Source organism: Grampus griseus (genome assembly GCF_964374135.1).
Source record: "Grampus griseus genome assembly, chromosome: 20".
NCBI lineage: Eukaryota > Metazoa > Chordata > Mammalia > Artiodactyla > Delphinidae > Grampus > Grampus griseus.
This window is the reverse complement of record NC_139014.1, coordinates 57,197,963-57,217,890: the sequence shown is the minus strand read 5'-3', so window position 1 is coordinate 57,217,890 and position 19,928 is coordinate 57,197,963. Positions and strand designations below refer to the sequence as shown.

General features: G+C 42.5%; 1 protein-coding gene across 1 annotated transcript in view; it reads left to right on the top strand.

The window, feature by feature from the left end:
• Positions 1-19,928, top strand: part of LOC309838826 (AP-2 complex subunit beta-like) — an 80,230-nt gene that overhangs the window by 43,895 nt on the left and 16,407 nt on the right. Inside the window, 2 exon segments of the mRNA XM_082680165.1 lie at positions 665-763; positions 8,827-9,086. Of these exon segments, the coding sequence (XP_082536291.1) occupies positions 665-763; positions 8,827-9,086 (359 nt within the window).

Genomic DNA, 19,928 nt, shown 5'->3' with positions numbered 1-19,928 from the left:
CTGCGAGCGGGGGCCACTCTTCATTGCAGTGCGAGGGCTTCTCATTGTGGTGGCTTCTCTTGTTGCGGAGCACAGACTCTAGGCGCGCAGGCTTCAGTAGTTGTGGCGCATGGGCTTAGTTGCTCTGCGGCACGTGGGATCTTCCTGGACCAGGGCTCAAACCCGTGTCCCCTGCATTGGCAGGTGGATTCTTAACCACTGTGCCACCAGGGAAGCCCTAGCACGCCACTCTTAATTGGTTGTGATCTGGCACAATTCTACTGTCTTGGCTCTTGCCTCAGTATGATAAATGATTCCCTAATTCCCTGGAAGTTGTAGCTTTTGGTGGAAGTAAATAATAAAGAATTTGGTCAGGAACCAGTTTTATTGCCATCAGTATGTTAGCATGTACTTTAAGAAATACAGGTGATTATCTGGGCCAGAAACAAACCAGCAGTTTTTGATGCCAAAATATGCAATTTGGAGATAGGAGGCTAGTGAGTTTTCAGTTGATGAAAACCATTGACTGCTATTGTGGATATTGGCTGAGTTTTAACCTTTGTTTCTTAATCAAAATCAGAAAGACCTCATGGTAAGTCATATTTGGGAAAATATCAATTTGGAATTCATGGTGTGGAATAATGCAAATGCCTTTCAATTTACCTATTAAATTACATTTGCTTAGGTACAGCTCACTCTGCTTACTGCCATAGTGAAGCTGTTTCTTAAGAAACCATCAGAAACGCAGGAGCTGGTACAGCAGGTCTTGAGTTTGGCAACACAGGTAAGAAGTCTGAAAAAAGCATGGAGTTGATTTGTCTTGTTTTACATTCTAGGAAATTGTGAAACTTCTTCCAAGAAGGTTCATTTGCAGAGATTTTAAACGGAAGGAGTGCAGTCTTTAGATTCTGTTAAAAAAATAAAAACAGTGTCTCTTTTACATATTCTGCTGAATTAGAACTTGTTGTATGGCTTCTAAATGAATCGACTGACTCCAGTTTTAATGATAATTCATGAAAATTGAACTTAGACTCTTTAGTGTTAATGAAGGACATGACTTTGTGAAAATGACATTGAGTCTCACAGTATCTCCTTCTGGGGGACTTAATTTCAGCTTTCAAATGAAAGTACCCTGTAGAGATGGTAAATGCTTTGACAAATATCTCGTGTGCTGTTCTACCTTTTAAATAAGTTGCCTTTCTCTTTAAGTACTTTTAAAGTGCTAATGCTGCTTCCTTAATTATTTAGTAGTTTTGGTCCTTTTAGGGAGGGTTCTGATTTCAGGAATGTGGCAACCAGCTGGATACACAGAAATCAAAGTAATTACTTTTTCTGACGTAACTAGTATAATGATCAGTCCATCATGATCCAGTAATGTTCTTAATTGAATTTGAGAACAGGCTGGCTTTAGCAGGCTGTCAAGAGTTATGATGTGTGTTTACACATGGAATCTGATTCAGATATTCAATTTACCATTTTCCTCTTTCATCTCTTTATAGTTGTATATTAACAGCATTTGAACTCTTTTATAGTTCTTTAACCTAGCTCTGAGCTGTCATCTTTCCTTTTTTTTTTTTTTTTTTGCTCTGGGGAGCTTTATTTCATATCAATAATGAACACAATTGGAGGACTAAATATGGTAAATCCTGTAATTAATTAGTACGGTTGGGGTGTGCACTTAGTACACTTCTTGAAACCCAGTTCCAAACTGAGACCACAAATGGGAACCTTGAATAGTTGCCAATACATCATCTGTTAAGTGGTCAAAGCGCATCATTTGGTACCTGATAAATGCAAAGTTCTTCTTTCCTCTGACAGTATTTAATTTTAGAAATGCCAGGAATCCATTTTAAGGAAAAGAAGTTCGACGGGCAGATAAGGCATTTGAATACTTAATGGAATACTATAAAGCAGACAACATTATTAAATAAGTTGTTTATAGAATATGCTATACAACTCTGAAAAAAATACAGCCAAGAAAACTGCTAGAGTCAAAGGCTACTTTCTGACACTTGATTCCAGTACAGATGTTTTACAATCAATGAACTCAAATGTGAAGAAGACCTGAACTAAAAATTAAGATAATTGTCTTGTCTGATTACTGATGCATGTAAACATTACTGAGAATTATCGCTTGATTATCTTTTAAGGAGCAGTTGACCAACAGTAGTTGAGTTAAAGGATGTCAGAAAATTCACTTCACAGAAAATAGAGGTGTCCCACTCCACCCCTTGTACCTCTCAGTCTTCTCCATTTCTCCAACAAATTATGAATGAACTTTTTAATGTGCTATTTCCCCAAGTCTCTAAACCTTCACTTGACCCCATTATGGTTAGTGTGAAGACGCATCCATATGAGTATGTGGAGTCAAGGGCAGGCCATGGCTCACCATCTGTCCATGAAAAGTGGACTGGGAGGTTGTCCATCACTGATGAGGCGTGTCTTGACACTAAGAGCAGAAATTGGTCATCTTCTGAATCAAAGTTTAGGTTAGACGTTAATTTTCACGTTAGTGTTTAATAGGTCATCTACAGGGGGCCATTTTGAATAGAAATTGCCCCTTCTTAATCATGTAGTGCTTATTACAGACTCTGTAGGGTGATTGCCATTAAATTAGCCATGTATTTGACTTCACCTTAGGGCCTTGAAGTTCATTTCTGTCTTTTGCTACAGGCCCTGGAGCCTCTCTTCCTTTGTATGAAAGAAAGAGCTCTGTATAAATTAACCAGATTCAAAGAAGTCTTGTGTTTATTCTAGACGGTAATATAGTAAACTTGACTTTAATGAGGCCTATGTACTAACACTTCAGAAAACTCCCTAAACACAGATAAATACATATTTATACAGTCTCTTAGCTTTCTCAGAAATCTCATTTTCTTCAAGAATCATGAAATTTCTGTTTATTAAAGTATCTCAAGTTTTAACTCTCCCCTGTCGGCCACATTTCAAAGCATCAGCAATATCTGGCTCTCCATGAAAGTTACCACAAGAAGTAGAAAATAAGGAAAGAGAAAATGTAGAGATGGGAGTGCTGGGTGGTGACCTAGAATCACTCGGCAGGTAAGAGACTGTCTCGGCTTACATTGTGTGACAGATTCATGCCTCAGCCAAATTGAAGATTCTGTGTTTATGTATGTGTGGAATAGTCAAACTCATCTTAACTGCTGAGAGGCCACTTGACATTCATCCACATTGGAAAATAGATACACCTTTCCTATTATTAATTTTACATCTTTTAAAATTTATTTGTTAGAGCTCTTTGAAGTGTTTTTTCTAAAACTTCCTTTTGCCTGAAGCAAAGCGATTTCCATAACCATCAAGGCAGTGGTTATTTAATATTATCTATATTGAGCATTCTAGGTTTCCTAGTCTAGACCCTTTATTACCCATTTGTATCTCTGTTAAGATGGAGTTAGAACAATTTTCTAAAAAGAATTTTGGCTTTGCTCCTTGTCTACTCACTTTTTAAATTTAATTATTTATTTACTTTTGGCTGCACACGGGCTTTTTCTAGCTGCAGCGAGTAGGGGCTACTCTTCGTTGTGGTACGCAGGCTTCTCATTGCAGTGGCTTCTCTTGTTGCGGAGCATGGACTCCAGTACTTGTGGCACGTGGGCTTCAGTAATTGTGGCACACGGGCTTAGTTGCTCCGTGGCATGTGGGATTTTCCCAGACCAGGGCTCGAACCTGTGTCCCCTGCATTGGCAGGCAGATTCTTAACCACTGTGCCACCAGGGAAATCCTGTCTACTCACTTCTGAATAGATAAGGCTAGCCTCATAATCAAGTGAGTGTCTTGGTAGATTCTATTGTATTCACAAGTTCTGAACCCTGCCTTCACCTCCATTGTCTCTTAAGGCCTCTGTATCTGTATTTAACAGGCAGCATAGGAGAGCTGTGTTTTAGGTTCTTGTCAGAGTTCAAACTCACTCTTATTACAGTATTTGCCTGAGATAAAGTGTTTAGGGAGGATTCCCTATGTTCTTATAGATGTTGAAATTTACCACTGAATCAAGCCAGATTAGTAGAGAGCTGGGGATCTAGACTGCATTGTATTTGACCCTTATTAGAATTGTTTTTACTGAATTACACTAATATCATCATCCTGTAGTAAGGGTTGTCATGAGAAACTATCCTCTTTAGATCTGTTATCAAAGTATTTATTCCATTATATATTTTTTTCTCTATGAAACCCCATAAAAAAATTCCTAACCAGTTTTGGATTCTCTTATGCATTAGTATGTAATTAACTGCCCCTCTGAATGGCTTATCTGACTAGACTTGTTTTCCATGTCAGATGTTTGAAACCTTAGAATCAAATTTAAGGATCTCCCGTAGAAAATGTGTGGGTCATCGTGGCTTGCGTTTTTCTGCCTTTGCTTCTAATTTATGTTCTCTAGCTTTAGATGTATTTTTATAAGCTTTGCTAAATCCTTTTCTAGAACACGGCAGGGTATAAATAAACCATCAGACGTTCCTAATTCTAGATTTTCTGTACAAGGACTAGTAGAGAATCTTAGTAACAACAGTCATCTGTATAGTGCTTACTATGTGCCAGGCTTTCAGTAAGGGTTAATACTGTTACTCTTCCCATTTCATAGGTGAGGAAACTGAGACATAGAGAGGCCGGCCCAGTTAGTATGGGGTGGAACTAGGACTCAAACCCAAGTAGCCTGGCTCCAGAGTCTTTGCCCTTTTCTACTCTGTTCATGCTGCTTCTCAAGTCTGAAAGTTAAGAATGACTTTTGAGAATACGCATTTCCTGTCTCCCTGCCTGAAGCATTGTTGTGCATAAGCCAGTATAAATAAGTGAACTTAGAGGTTTTAAGATTATTGTGGATGATTATTTCATATTTGGCTATAAATAATTAATAAACAGTTTCTCTAGACTTGCCTTTTCTGTCCAGTTAATGAAATCTGAGGCATTAGCATAATAGAATAAGCACATTTATATAAGTCTTTTCCACTGGAATTTTCCTCTGGAATTTTTTTCTCAAGTTCGTGAAATAAGAACCTAATTTAATATTTATGTTACCAGCCATAAATTTTTAAGTTGAGGGCAGCATGATCTGCTGAGTTACGTTAATTTGAATTGGGTGGTGGGGTTCTGTTTCTGCTACATCCACTGGTTCAGGACGTGACTGGGCAAATTTCTCCGTCATACTACTGTTCTGTCTTTATAGTAGACTTAATCGTGTTGTTTATCTGTGCTGAGGATTCAGTGAAGTATATGTGAAATCTTTGTGCTTCTAATTTTAAATAAAATGGTGGTATGATTAGAAATATTATGGGACTTCCCTGGTGGTGCAGTGGACGAGAGTCCGCCTGCCAATGCAGGGCACACAGGTTTGAGCCCTGGTCCGGGAGGATCCCACATGCCACGGAGCAACTAAGCCCGTGTGCCACAGCTGCTGAGTGCTCTGAAGCCCGTGGGCCACAACTACTGAGCCCACGTGCCACAACTACTGAGCCCACATGCCACAACTACTGAGTCCACGTGCCACAACTACTGAAGCCTGTGCACCTAGAGCCCAAGCTCTGCAACGGGAGAAGCCACGGCAATGAGAAGCCCACACACCGCAACGAAGAGTAGCCCCCACTCGCGGCAACTAGAGAAAGCCCACGCACAGCAATGAAGACCCAACAACGAAGACTCAATGCATCAAAAAATAAATAAATTTATAAAAACAACAGCAATAAAGAAAAAAGAATAAAAGGGGAGCAGAGAACAGATAAGACAAATAAAAAAGAAATGACAACAGTTCCAAACCTAACCATATCAATAAGTACATTAAATGTGTCTGAATACCCCAGTTAAATGATAGAGATCAACAGGTTAGAAAAAAAAAAAAAATATATATATATATATATATATATATATATATATAAAATTAGGGGAAAAGAAAACCAACCCTTGAATCCATGGCTTTATTTCAAAGATTTGTCTTTTCGCTTTGATAGTTTTACAGGAATTAGTAAAGAATATTCATAGAAGTGTCCAAACTTTAGTAATTACTATTTTTAGTACGTGGAAAAGAAGTCTTCACCTTAGTTTTTCCATCTGTGAACATCTGAGACCATCATCATCAAAATCCATCTGAGACCATCATCATCAAAATCACCTGTGCTGCTTGTTAAAAATAAAAGTTCCTGGGCCCCACTTCTGACATAATGAATCAGAAAGTCTGGAATCTGCACTTTCAGTGGCTTTCCTGGTGTGTTAAAATGTTGATGCACATTACAGTTTAAGAATTACTGTTTCAGAGCTTGCCTGGTAAGAATTGTTTTGGAAGCTCTCAAATTTTGGGAAATACACTATTTTCTTGACATCCTTATGGGGGCCTATAAGACTAGCAGTACAGTAGATCCGAAACCAAATTTTCTGAGTCACCAAACACATAATGGCACCTTAAAATCATAAAAAGTTTCTATTTTCTTGTCATTAGCTTTGACTGGGCCTGATTTATCGTGGTCTCCATGTGAATTAGTGAGGAAGTGAAGGCCAGCTGATAGTAGTCCTAACAGATCACCCCTCAGGATAACTGAGTTTGGACAGTGGAGATCCTTGCCCACTCTTCACTTCTGGTCCTGGAAAATTTGCACTCATTTTCTCATTTCTCATAGGACTAAATTTTTCTGTTAAGATTTACAGTACGTATACCCTTTGATCCAGTGATTCTGTCTCCAGAAGTTTGTCCTGTTGCAGTGTTTTGAATTTGTGGGGGGACTCAAGCTATTTTCACAGAAGTATATATTTTGCGAATCTCGACAGGAATTTTTTTTTTTTTGGCCATTTGGTTAAATATGTACCAGCTATATGAGAGAAATAGTTTGAAGTAAAAAAAAAATATTTTGATAAGTATATTATTAAGCTGTATTATGTAGTTTATTTTAATATGTTTAACAACTTTACTACTATATAACGGCAAATTAAGTTTTCCCAGTTAAGTGATGTGTAGTGTTCATTGTGTAATAAAAAGCATAGTCTACAAATTTTAAATGACATGCTTTGGGGACTGAATATACAGATTAAAATTTAACTTTTAATTTAAATATCATAAAAGCTGGGCAGGGGATTGCTTTCCTGATGTGATACTTGGAGAAAGTTGTATTCTGCTCTTTTAAAAAATCAACTTGTTTATGTTTCATAATATTCACGCTTTGTTTCCAAATGAAAATCTAAGTGAGGAGGTTTCAGGCTGCTATTTATAAACACTTCCTCAGGAGCAAATTAGCCCCCCTCCCAACAAGCAACAAAACAAACTCATTTAAATTGGATAGTATCACTGTTTCCTTTTTTTAACCCTGGCATTTCAAATACTACAAACATTTTGATACGAATAATACATGTATATATGTGCATTTCTATTAGAATAATGCAACCTATGAATGTGATAAAGATTATCTTGAGGTAAAATTTACCATTTTTATACTGTATTAACTTGTATCTCAGTGTTCTTTATGCTTTTTTGTTTTTAACCAGCACTCCATTTTGAGTGCAAATTAAATAATACATGATTAAGAAAATCTATATAAAACCATCAGGGTCACTTCCGGTATTGAGCTGAATGATACGTGCCTTAAATGGCTAAATTATAAACCAGTTCATCTGCTTATGTAGAAACTCATGGGAAAAACCCTGGCCTAGTTTAAAGAAAATATTTTTGTATGTGTTTTAAATACAGAAATTGAAATGGGACTGATTGTTGCCTTTAATAACATGATACCACTGGAACAATTCATGCGTAAATGAATGCCACTATATAGACATTCTGAGAGGTGGATACCAGGATATTTATTGCCACTTTATAATGATTGCAAAAATAAATAGTAGGAAGGAGGGAGAAAGAGGCAACAGCCTAAATGTTCATCAATAGGACACTAGTAAATAATGATGCAGTGCTGCATATACAGTGGAAAGTGGCAGCTGTATGTGCCAATATGGAAAGCAGCTTGAGGAGCAGTATACATACTATGAAACTGGTTTTGTATAAAATAAATATATATGTGTGGGAGCTCTCTGGTAAGATATATAGTGCACTGTTAATATGGCTATTTTGGGGATGGGGAGTTAAGGTGGGGTAGGGTTGGATGATAGGGGGAGACTTATTTTTATATTATACATTTCTAAATTGTGATGTGTCATTGATAATAAATTTTTCTTAGCCATGACCATGTATAAAATTATTTTTAAACAGCCACAAAAAAAAACGAGACCACTAAATTCAAGTGTCACCCCTTTTAGAAGCACTTCGTTATGTTCTCTCTTGAACAGTTTTTTTTATTATTTAGGTGATAGTACCTCTCATACTATATTGTAATAATTAATATTCTTTGAGCTCATTGAAGTCAGGCACTGTGTTGTTGTCTCTTTGTTTCCAGGGCCTGGCCAGTGTCTCCTGGCCAGTGTCTCCTGGCCAGTGTCTCTCTCTATAGGAGATAGTTAATAAATATTTGAATGAAGAAAGAAGGTATGGGTGAAATATATGTAAGCTGTGTTTCATGAATAATCCTGCTAATATTAAAGCAGTTAAAAACATTATTTTTACGTCCTGAGGCCATCGTAAGCAGTTGATTTTTACTGGCTTAAACTTTATTTTCCTTTTCCCAACTTCATTTTGAATTTGAGTCTTAGAACTAACCCACTTCAATTTATATTTAAATTCTTGGAAACATTAGAGATTACAGAATTATGGCTCTATTAACAATATATTGAGTCTAAATATCTTCTTAACGGCCAACTCTGCGTAAATCACTTAAGCATTGCCTTGATAATAAATCCAGCAGTTTGGCTTTCTGTATGGAGAAAGGTTACATTTAAACCTTCTTGCCATTGCCTTTTCATTAGGATTCTGATAATCCTGACCTTCGAGACCGGGGCTCTATTTATTGGCGCCTTCTCTCAACTGATCCTGTCACAGCCAAAGAAGTAGTCTTGTCTGAGAAGCCACTGATCTCTGAGGAGACAGCTCTTATTGAGCCAACTCTGTTGGATGAGCTCATCTGCCACATTGGTTCTTTGGCCTCAGTGTACCATAAGCCGCCCAATGCTTCTGTGGAAGGAAGTCATGGAATCCATCGCAAACACTTGCCAGTACATCATGGGAGGTAAGCAGGTAAACTAGGTTTGAGTGAGAAGTGATTCTCTGTTTAGACGAAGTTGGTCTTCCTCAAGCTTTTATAGCCTAGAAAAATTTGCTATGCATTTGGCAAACCTACTCTACTGCCCTGGAGGCTTCATCTGAATACTAGTGGACCACACACAAACAATGGGTTAAAAGGCCCCTCTGTGTTCTAACCTCAGGGTAGGTAAGGTTGTGCCTTTAGAAAATTGTGAAGATTTTCTAAATGGATAAAGTTTGAAAGTTGCTTAAGTCTCCAGAAAGATGAGGCTAGAAATTTTCCCAGAGTTGAAAACTTGGTAAAAAGCCTGTACAGGTGTACCACAGAGATAGTGTACTTCAGTTCCAGACCACTGCGATGAAGTGTCATGAATTATTTTGTTGTTGTGTTTTCAGTGCATATAAAAGTTATGTCTATACTATACTGTAGTCTGTTAAATGTGCAATAGTATTATGTCTAAAAAAATAGTCTACATACCTTAATTTAAAAATACTGTATTGCTGGGGCTTCCCTGGTGGTGCAGTGGTTGAGAGTCCGCCTGCTGATGCAGGGGACGCGGGCTCGTGCCCCGGTCCGGGAGGATCCCACATGCCGCGGAGCTGCTGGGCCCGTGAGCCATGGCTGCTGAGCCTGCGTGTCCGGAGCCTGTGCTCAACAATGGGAGAGGCCACAGCAGTGAGAGGCCCGCGTACTGCAAAAATAAATTAAAAAATAAAAATAAAAATACTGTACTGCTAAAAAATGCTTATCATCATCTGACAGTGCAGGGTTGCCACAAACTTTGAATTTGTAAAGACTGCAATATCTGCAAAGTGCAATAAAATGAGGTCCGCCCATGTATACATTTAGCTATTTTTATCCTTTACTGTAACTTTGGTTCAAGCTTATGGATGAAGTTAGCAGATACTGCTTCTCTTATGCTGTAAAGCTAGCTGTTAATGAAATAATGTTTGCAGGATTGTTTTATAAGAGCAGCCTAGATTCTGTGTAGACATAGTTGTTCAGTTGCCTGTACCTTTTTTACCAAAATAAATTGCTCCATATCAGTAAGGAAATGCTATTATGAACAGACTGTCAGGTAACATGGAACTCTTGCTTTATAGATAACCTTAAAACTTTAATTTGGGAACGGCAGTACTCTAATAAACTCTTATAATGGGTATCTTGGAATCTTTTCAGAATCTCCCTTCATTAATTATAATAAACCTCAAATCTAAGTAGAATTTGATCTCTGAGTGGTTAGAGTATCTGCACTTGCACCGTTTCTGAGTGTCTCGTATTGTCTAATATAGGTGTTTCAGTGGTTCATGAATAGCCAGAGCATAGGATTTATTGCTTTACAAATTAGTGTAGTCAACGTTTACAATACTGTAGCTCTGTTTTAACAGACTATGGGCACAGATAAACAAAAAGAAAAGGGCAGTACCCAAGAAAATGATTATTAATCTTTCATTAGCCCTTGCATTGAATCTTTGGTTTTAGGGCAGTGCTGTGATTTTCACCCAAAGGCAACTTGTGGTTTCATGAGGATCAGGCCTCGTTACAGGGTGTTTGACCTCGTAGGCAAGCATATTTAACATTCGCTAGATATGACCATTTAACTTCTAAGTACATCTCCCAGTCTGTGCTTCAAGTTTTGATAAATAGATACGGAGTTTCTGTTGTTTGCCATTTAAATTACCTTTCTCGTGATAACTTTGACCCTCAAATGGGATGGGGAAAGTGAATGAAACAAATCAACAAACAAAAGCAACTCTTCCTAGAACACAAAGAGAGAACCAATATGTAAAAAGAAGCACAGTCTCTTACATAAGGTCTTTATCAGATAAATAGCCTTCAATTTGTCACCTTCACAATCCCTTATGTGGTTCCTTTTTGGATGACCTTTTTGTCCATTTGTGCTTGTTTTGTGTTGTTGTTTTTTTTTTGCGCTACGCGGGCCTCTCACTGTTGTGGCCTCTCCCGTTGCGGAGCACAGGCTCCGGACGTGCAGGCTCAGCGGCCATGGCTCACGGGTCCAGCTGCTCCGCGGCACATGGGATCTTCCCGGACCGGGGCACGAACCCGCGTCCCCTGCATCGGCAGGCAGACTCTCAACCACTGCGCCACCAGGGAAGCCCTGTTTTGTGTTTTTAAAAAAGAAACACAAGTGCAGAAAAATCCCCTTTGAAATAAATATGGGTATGTTGCTGCAAATGGCATGCCTGTAAGAGTACTGTCATCACCTACCTTTCTTCTGCGTCCTAAGGGTAATAAGTGATATGCCTCTGACGTGAAATACATTTGCACCATAAAACCTTAGAGGCTTAAACATGCTTACTTCGTGAGGTCTTTTAAAATCACTTGGGAAAGGGAAAAGTGCTTTTTAGTTGAGTATTGCTTACTATACTTTTCAGCTGCTCTGTGGGCATGAGATGGTAAATAGTTGTCTAACTTGGAAATATCTCACCTTTTAAATATCTCACCCTTGCCGATGCAAGGGACACGGGTTCGTGTCCCGGTCCGGGAAGATCCCACATGCCACAGAGCACCTAGGCCCGTGAGCCATGCCCACTGAGCCTGCGCGTCCAGAGCCTGTGCTCCGCAACGGGAGAGGCCACAACAGTGAGAGGCCCGCGTACCACAAAAAAAGAAATTATTTTCCAGCCTCCCACTGGAGGCTGTAAAGTGATGTGTCATGTGACAGCCTCCAGGAACCCTTGTTAAAAGGCAAGATCTGCCCCCTCTTCTTCTTCATCCTGCCCTGCTGCCTGGAGTGCAGGTGCCCTCACTCGAGGCTGTAGGACCAAGGCCATAACTTAGGGATGGAAAGAGGGTGCTGGAGTGAGCCTGGGTCCCTGGCAACCTTGTGGATTAGAGCTTTCTTATAGCCTGGACCTCAGGCCTCCAGACTTTCACCTGAGAGATTAAAAACTAGGGTGCAAAAGCTCGGAATGTTTTGGGTTTCTTTGTGCAGCTGAACTGAATCTTACCTGAAGCTGAAGGCCATGGTTGAGTATGTTGAGTACTTACGGTTCTGACAATGGATTTGTCCTGGGCTACCTGAGCTCCGTTTGCTAGATCATCTGTCAGCCTTGGTCAGGGGTGTAAATGGAACCATGATAGTGCCGGGGATGGGCCTGAGGAGTCAGGATACCTAGGTCCTCAGCTGGCTCTGCTGATGCCAGTACGTTACATGACTTCATGCAAAGAATTCCTTTTCCCCGGGTCTCAGTTTCCTGATCTGGAAACTGAGACGTTTGAATCAGAAAACCTCTAAGGTCCTTTCCAACTGTGATGCTCATAGCTCTGGCTCAGATGGTTGACTTGGATCTCTCTCCCTTCCCAGCTCTGTCCTCTGAACTCCTCATGGCATTTCACTGGTCTCGCCCTTGGACCATGGTCAGGTTTTGCCTTGCATCTCTCTTCTACTTGAAGTTCCCTGAGGTCAGGTCCTTGGGCTTCTTCCTGTCATACCCTTGTCTAGCTTTTAGAATAGTGACTTGGGTATAAAGAGTATTCAGTACACCTTTGTCAAATAGACGATCTCACACAGACACAGCTGGAATATGATCCTGGATCTTTCATGCCCTACTCCCCCGGCCCGCCCCCCAACCCCAGCCCATGCTGGTTCCACTTTCACCCTGTGGAAGCTGGGAGGGAACAGCAGTCCACACCCACCTTCCCCTGCTGGAGCTTTGCCTCCCTCAGAGCTGCACCCACACAGGGTTTCCCTGCCCCAACTTGTTGCTAATTTTGGTCTCTGTGGCTTGGTCCTCCTCTGCCACACCTTCCTGTGACGTCCTCAGGCCCCCATCTCCCAGCCAGGGACCGAAGGAAGGGAGATACCACTGAATGCCCTGGCGGGGGGGCGGGGGTAGGGGTTCTTTGCTGAGGTCTTCTACGTCTTTCCTTTCCAGTAGTTTATTCCTCCTCATTCTCATCCCTCCCAATCACGAGCTTTGTGAACATCATTCTCCTAGCGCAGACACCAAAAAGAGAAGGAACAGAGTGGGTGAGCAACTTCCCCTGGGTTGCACAGCGGGAAGGTCTCTGTGGACAGTAAGTTTCTTGGTGGCCACCTTCAGCAGAAGATGACAGAAAAGGGTAAAGACCCTAGTCCTGTAATGTTCCCATCTATCTTTGCTCCGTGAATATCATAATCTCTCTCTGTGGCTGGGAAATGCCCACCTTGGTTTGGCAGTAGGGTTTGGATCTTTTTGGGCATCTGAACCTTCCTCCACGCCCCTTCCCCTCTCTTTTTTACTGCCCACAGCTCATCAGTCTCCACCACAGGGCAATTCCAGTCCCTGCCTCCTGGTCTCTGCTCTCCTCTGGACCGTGCTAGGGGCTGTCACCTACCCGGCGTGACACCATTACCCTGCACAGTTGGTAGCCTCACTATCCTCATTCTAGAGGTGAGGACACTGAAGTTCAGAGACGTCCAGTGACTTGTCTAAGGTAACACCCCGGGTAACGTGTAGGGCTGGGCTCTGAAATCATGTCCTTAGCCCCCAAGCCCAGGGCTCTCTCCTTTGCAGCCTACATGGGGTGGGGGCAGCCGTGCTTTCTTCCACTGTCCTGGGGAGTGGCTTTATTGGAGAAGAGCACAAGCTCCACAGTCAACATAAATGGAGCACTGACTCTGTACCAGGCTTGGCTTGAAGTCCTTCAATCCTCACCACACCCTACACAGTGGGTACCACTACTCTTTGGTTTATAGCCAGGGAAACTGAGGCCCAGAGAGATGAGTGACTGATCCGAGTTAACATATCTAGTGGTTGACAGAAGTGTCAACTTGAACCCAGGACCGACAGCTTCAGTGCTGAAGAATGGTGCTGCCTTTCTGAAAGGAAAAGCACAGGTTTGAGAGAGCCATATAGGTCTGGGTTTGAAGCCCCGCTTTGCCACGTCTAGCTGGTGCCGTCTCTCTCACCTGGGCCCCTAGATATGCAACGGGGGTGCTGCCCTGCAGTGTTGGGTTGTGTGGACACAAGAGAGGCATCTAGAGATAAAGCTCATTATAAAGTTCTGGCCCTGGGCGCAGGGTAGGGGCTCAGTCAACCCGAGTTCCTTTCTTCTCTTTCTAGGCTTCAGCTAAGGTTCTCCGGTCTCAGCCCACGAAGGAAGGATCTTAGATTACAGGAAAGAGGGTGTTCTACTGAAGTTGGAGCCGGCTTCTTCCTGGTCCCAGGCAGCTTGCCCTTTTCATCTTCCTGGACCTCGCTCCGAGGGGCTGTGGGAGAGACTGTGCCCTGTGTCTCCCTCTCTGTTTTACAGCCTGAAGTTTAATCTTCTCCCCTCCCTGCCCACCCTGGTGTCCCCTTTCCACCTCCCTAGCACACTGCCCGTTGGTTTCTACCATGGAAAGGCCCTACTGCCTGAACTCCTATCTGCTTCCTGTGGTTAATATTGGGACAGGTTCTTTGAGTGGGAACATCTGTCTGAGTCACTGTGCCCTCCGCAGCTCCCACTGACTCAGCATTGGGCTTCCCTTCCTGTCCCCATCCGCCCCCCCCCCACAGGTGAGCTTCTCCCTGCTCCACTCTGACCACCGGCTCCTCCTTTACCAGCCGCTCAGAGCCTCTGAGAGAGGGCAGGGCTCAATTTCAAGGCTCCACTCCTTTTGAGCACCAGCTCTGAACCAGGCCCTGTGCTAAGCATTTTCTGTGCATTATCTTATTTGAGTCTCAAAACGTCACTGTGTGGTCACGGTTAGTTACTAACTGTTTCCTCTTGGAGGCTCAGGGAGGTTAAGGAGGTTAATTTACCCCAAATCGCAGAGCTAGGCAGAGCCATGACTCAAACCCATGTCTGGTGGACTCCAGATCCCAGGTTCTTAAACACACTGTCCTGTGCGATATTTGGTCCTGAAGCAGAGGGAAAGACAGACGAGAGTCCTTCTTGCTGGGAGAATTTGAATACCCCATCACACACTCAACTTTGGGGGAAAATGTGGCTCCTGGGCACCCACTTAGAAGTCAGAAGTTGCCCTGGGATTTCCCAGAGACCAAAGAAGGCCACCATGTGTGGGAGGGAGGAAGTGTGAATTTCCAGGGGCCGGAGGGGTTCTCAGTGCTTGGAGTCCAGTGGTGCTGGGCAGTCCAGTGGTGCTTTCCTGTAATCTAAGATCCTTCCTTCGTGGAGGAGTGGTTCTCATCTCCTTGGAGGTCTGGGTTACTTGGACTGGGCTGTTCACTCCCTAGCAGACCTTCACAGAGGGCCCTGTGTGTACTCACACTCTGCCACCAAGGCTCTCTGGGTAGTAAAAGAGACAGAAGTGGCAACAAGTATTGGCATGGATGGTGACAAGGGCTATGGTGGAAGCAGGCAAAGAAGGAAGGCTTTGAGGAAGGCTCTGAAGAAGGGCAAGGACCCACTCTCCCCAAGGTCTCGTGTAGAGTGATGGAAGGTCAGAGAGTGCTGGGTTCAAATCCAGGCTCTGACGCTTCTGACCTAGGGGATCTCCAGCAGATTTTCTCTGAGCTTCAGTTTTGCCATCATGAAATGGGGATAATCCTGTCTACGTCACTGGAGTGTAGTGCCTGGTAAATAAGGCGGGTTTTTTTTTTTTTTTGATTGATTGATTTTGGGCTGCGTTGGGTCTTCATTGCTGCATGCGAGCGGGGGCTACACTTCGTTGTGGTGCGTGGGCTTCTTATTGTGGTGGCTTCTCTCGTTGCAGAGCATGGGCTCCAGGCGCATGGGCTTCAGTAGTTGCAGCACGTGGGCTCAGCAGTTTTGGCTTGCGGGCTCTAGAGCGTAGGCTCAGTAGTTGTGGTGCACGGGCTTAGTTGCTCCGCAGCATGTGGGATCTTCCCGGACCAGGGCTCGATCCCGTGTCCCCTACATTGGCAGGCGGATTCTTAACCACTGTGCCACCAGGGGAGTCGAATAAGGCGGGTTTTAAAGCCCTGAGAGGTATCGGATGCTACTCTCTGTTTCCGTTCCCACCTTGTCCTGTCATCAAAAAATACTTGCAGGAACAATCTTCCCAGCAGCCATGGTTGCTGTCAAAGTCAATGGCTTGATCCTCAAGTTAGACAGTAACTCTGAGCTCTACTCTTTTGGCCTGATCACAGAGGGTTTTAGATAAGAGATTGAGGTGAATTGAGGGTCACTCCCATACCTCTTCTTAAAAACAAAGCAAAAGAAAACAAAACAAGCAAACAAAAAAAACCCAAAACTAAAAATGGTGTTACAATGTCAATTGATGGGGAATTGGGAACTTTAACTTGCAAAGATGCTGCTTAACCCTCAAAACTGGGAGGCTTTACAGGCTGGGTTAAGAACACAGATTCGAGACCCAGACTATCTAGGTTTGCTTCTTGGCTCCATGATGTTCAAGCTGAATGAACTTGGACACTTTTCTTATAATGCCCAGTATCCTTGCATTGGGCCTTATCTTTTTCAGCTGAGAATGGGGATCCTAAGAGTACTTACTACTAGGGTCTTCCTCCTGGAGAACATGTGAGGCCAAAATAAGATAGCATGTGTCAGGAGCTAAGCACAGAACCTGGAGTATAGGAAGCTCTCAGAAAACATTAGCCGGTCTGTTACTGCTTGGAAACTGCGGTTTAGCCTTAGAGAGTCGCAGTGCTGGCCGGGACTCTGGGGTTATCTAGAGGCATGGTTTTCACCTGGGGGTCTCCAGGGTGTGTGGACGTGCCACAGGAGCCCCTCGTCAGATTCCAGAGAGGAGTAGGCAGGCCCACCTATCCTCTGCCTCTGCCCCTGCCCCCATCTGTTTCATAGCTTGGGGTTCCCCATAAAAGTTGTTTGGATAAAAGTGTGTGTGTGTGTTGACAGGGTTGCGGGGTGGGTGGTTTTATTGTTTTTTTTTAGAAGTTTGAAATCTACAGATTTGTGTCAGTGATTTCCAGCTCCCTCTACCCCATGAGGACCTTTGACTATCTTTTCATCATAAACCCCATGGTTTGAAGAGTGTGGTCTACCTCCAAACTACATGTATTTAGCAATGACGTGTAAGATTTTTAGCTCTGGTTAAGGTATTTTGGGAAGACCTTTGGCAACACTTACAATTAGGAATCGTCATTGTCTATTTCAGAGTCTGAGAAGAGACTGGGGCCCTAGGCCTGGGACTTGGGTCCCCTCTACTCCTTTTCCTACAGGGGACCACGTCTTATGAGCACCTTCTATGAGCATCATCTTATTTAACTTTCACAAGCATCCTTTGCTCCGATCTTCATTTTAGACTCAGAGAACAGAGCATGGAGGCATGGGCGGGGGTTGTTGGTGGTGGTATGTATCACTGCCCAGTATCAGTCATTTGATAAATGGTTTTCAAAGTCCCAGCCCACTGAAGCTTTATTTATTTTCTGCATGAAAACTAGAGGCTTGTAGGAGCTGTCCACTTTTTTCCAAATCATCCCAACTCTTCTAAACATTTCACTGTTATTTGGAATTCATTAATTGGTTCCCTCTGTTAGCAGAGCTATGCAGGAAGGTACAGATGAGAGAACTGTGTTAAGCCACAAGTGGTCTGTGTTTGATTTCATTACTTGCATCTCCTCCACAATTCCACGCTACAATTTATTCACACATACACATGAGCATACTCTAAGGAATACATGCTCAGAAACAAGGTCCGCAGCAGAACCCCAGACATATACACTCCACAACACGTCTGTTCTTTGAGGCATAAACATGGAAGCGGATGCACACACAGAGACGGTCAGATACTCGGACTCTTATATGTATCCAGATACAAAGAACCATAGCTACACAGCATGCACACACATACACGTACACCCTAATTGAAATGAGTTCTCTCTGAAGCCCGTTTGACCAGATGTCTTTGGGAAGAAGAAGGGATATAGGATTTACAGAAATGAAAATTGCAACGATAACAGGGTAAACTTACATGCTCACTAAACTGGCAAAAAAAAAAAAAAAAAAAATTGGAGGGGAGTTGAATAATGACACCCAATGCTGAGGACTACTTTTTATAAAACAAGTGTTTTATACATTGCCACTAACAAAGAAATGGTCGCTTTTTTTCGGAAACATCTTTCTTATCGCTCCAGTAGTCAGATGTGTTTATACTCTCTTTTGCTGTAATTCCACTTCTAGGAAGTTAATCTAAAGAAAAACATCAACAAGAAGAAAATTTGACTTATAGAAAAGTAGCCACAACACTGTTACTTAGGAAATAGTGGTAGCCAGATAAATAACTACAATTAAATCCCGTTATCTCAGTTTGAGGCAGTCTTTTCCAGCCACATCACAATGACAATTATGAAGACTAGGGAACATCACAGAAAATATTTATGATAAAGTCAGTGAAAAAGAAGAGCACAAAACTGGGAGTTCACTGTGGATGGGATGAGATGAAGATTTGTCTACAAAGAGCTAAACAATGGAAAGTGAGAAACGAACAGCTCTTTGAGAGAGATGACTATTATTGATTTGGTTTTTTGTTTGTTTACTTTAATGTTGTTATAATAAAGATTTCTGTTCCCAAAGCTATCTGTAATATAAAAAACCCAATGTAAGCCAGCCTGACAACTGCAGTAAAGATTTAACCCACTCGCGGATAATGGACCCTTAGCAACTCCTATGTTCGAGGGGCTGTATACACAGACATGTACATCTCTAAGAATGCCTTTGTGTACACTGGACTTGGTCACCCTCCCAGCCTCAACCTACAAGAGTCTTAAATGACAAGCTAAGAATTGTCCATGGTGCTTCACAGGCCTAAGGCTCACCTCTGTTATTCTTCCAATCCCTAAACTTGAATATTTTCAGGTGATCTATTTAATACAAATGTCTGACCTTGCAGCTCTTGATCCTTGGAGATAAGACTCCGGTTGGTGAAAAAAGTTATTCAGTAGGGCCAGAGACCAAGTAAGGTCTAGGCTTTCCATGAACTAGCTCTGTGACCTTTGAGCAAACTTGTTAGCATTCACTGAAAATTGACCGCTTTGGGTGCTGTGGTGGATGCCCTACACCAGAGGTCCTCAACCTTCAGGAGGGCCAGAATCACCTGGAGGGGGTTTCTTGTTGATACAGAGGTTACTGGGCCTCACACCCTGTGATAAGACTCAGTAGGACTGGAGTGGGGCCCAGGAATTTGCATTCTAACAAGCTGCCAAGTGATGTTGAAGCTGCTGACCCAGTGTGGAGGGCCACTTGCTCTACATAGATTTTGCTCAAAATAACCTTGCAAATGAAGGGTCTTAAATAGCACTCCCATGAACTAAGAGGATAGAGAACTTGAGTGACTTGGAAAGTCATTTAATCTTCTTGGTAATAAGATTACCTCCTGCTCTTTCAAGAACTGAAATATGGAATTGATGAGACAATCCAGATACTAGTCATTTGCTCTGATGTGAATACCAACACACACACAGACACACACACACACACACACATACACACACACACACACATCTTCCCCTCTATTATGGAGACCCACTGCCAGCCTGCCTTCTTTTTCAATATGAACTATCTCCAGGGGTCAGTTTCCTGTTTGTTTTTTGTTTTGTTTTTCAGTCAGTGAGAATGAACTGACTTAGATGGTCAACTTAGAAACCTGCATGGTTTCTGCTGTCACCAGGGATCCTCAGCAAAGTGACAGCATGCACTGCTAGTGACTCCGCAGATGACCCAGACTTTGTGGTCTCAGGCTTATCAGTGTATCCACTGGGCTGCCTGGGTGAGCTGGGTGCTGGGAGCATGCAGAGGAGCTACTGCTTTGCAGCTGTGTGCCAGCAGTCCATCTCTGTGCATCTCAGCTGTAGTATGAGGAAAATAACACTGACCTTCATCAGGTAGTGGTGAGGGTTCAATGAGCTGCACGTGTAAAGAGCACAGACTGGTACCCAA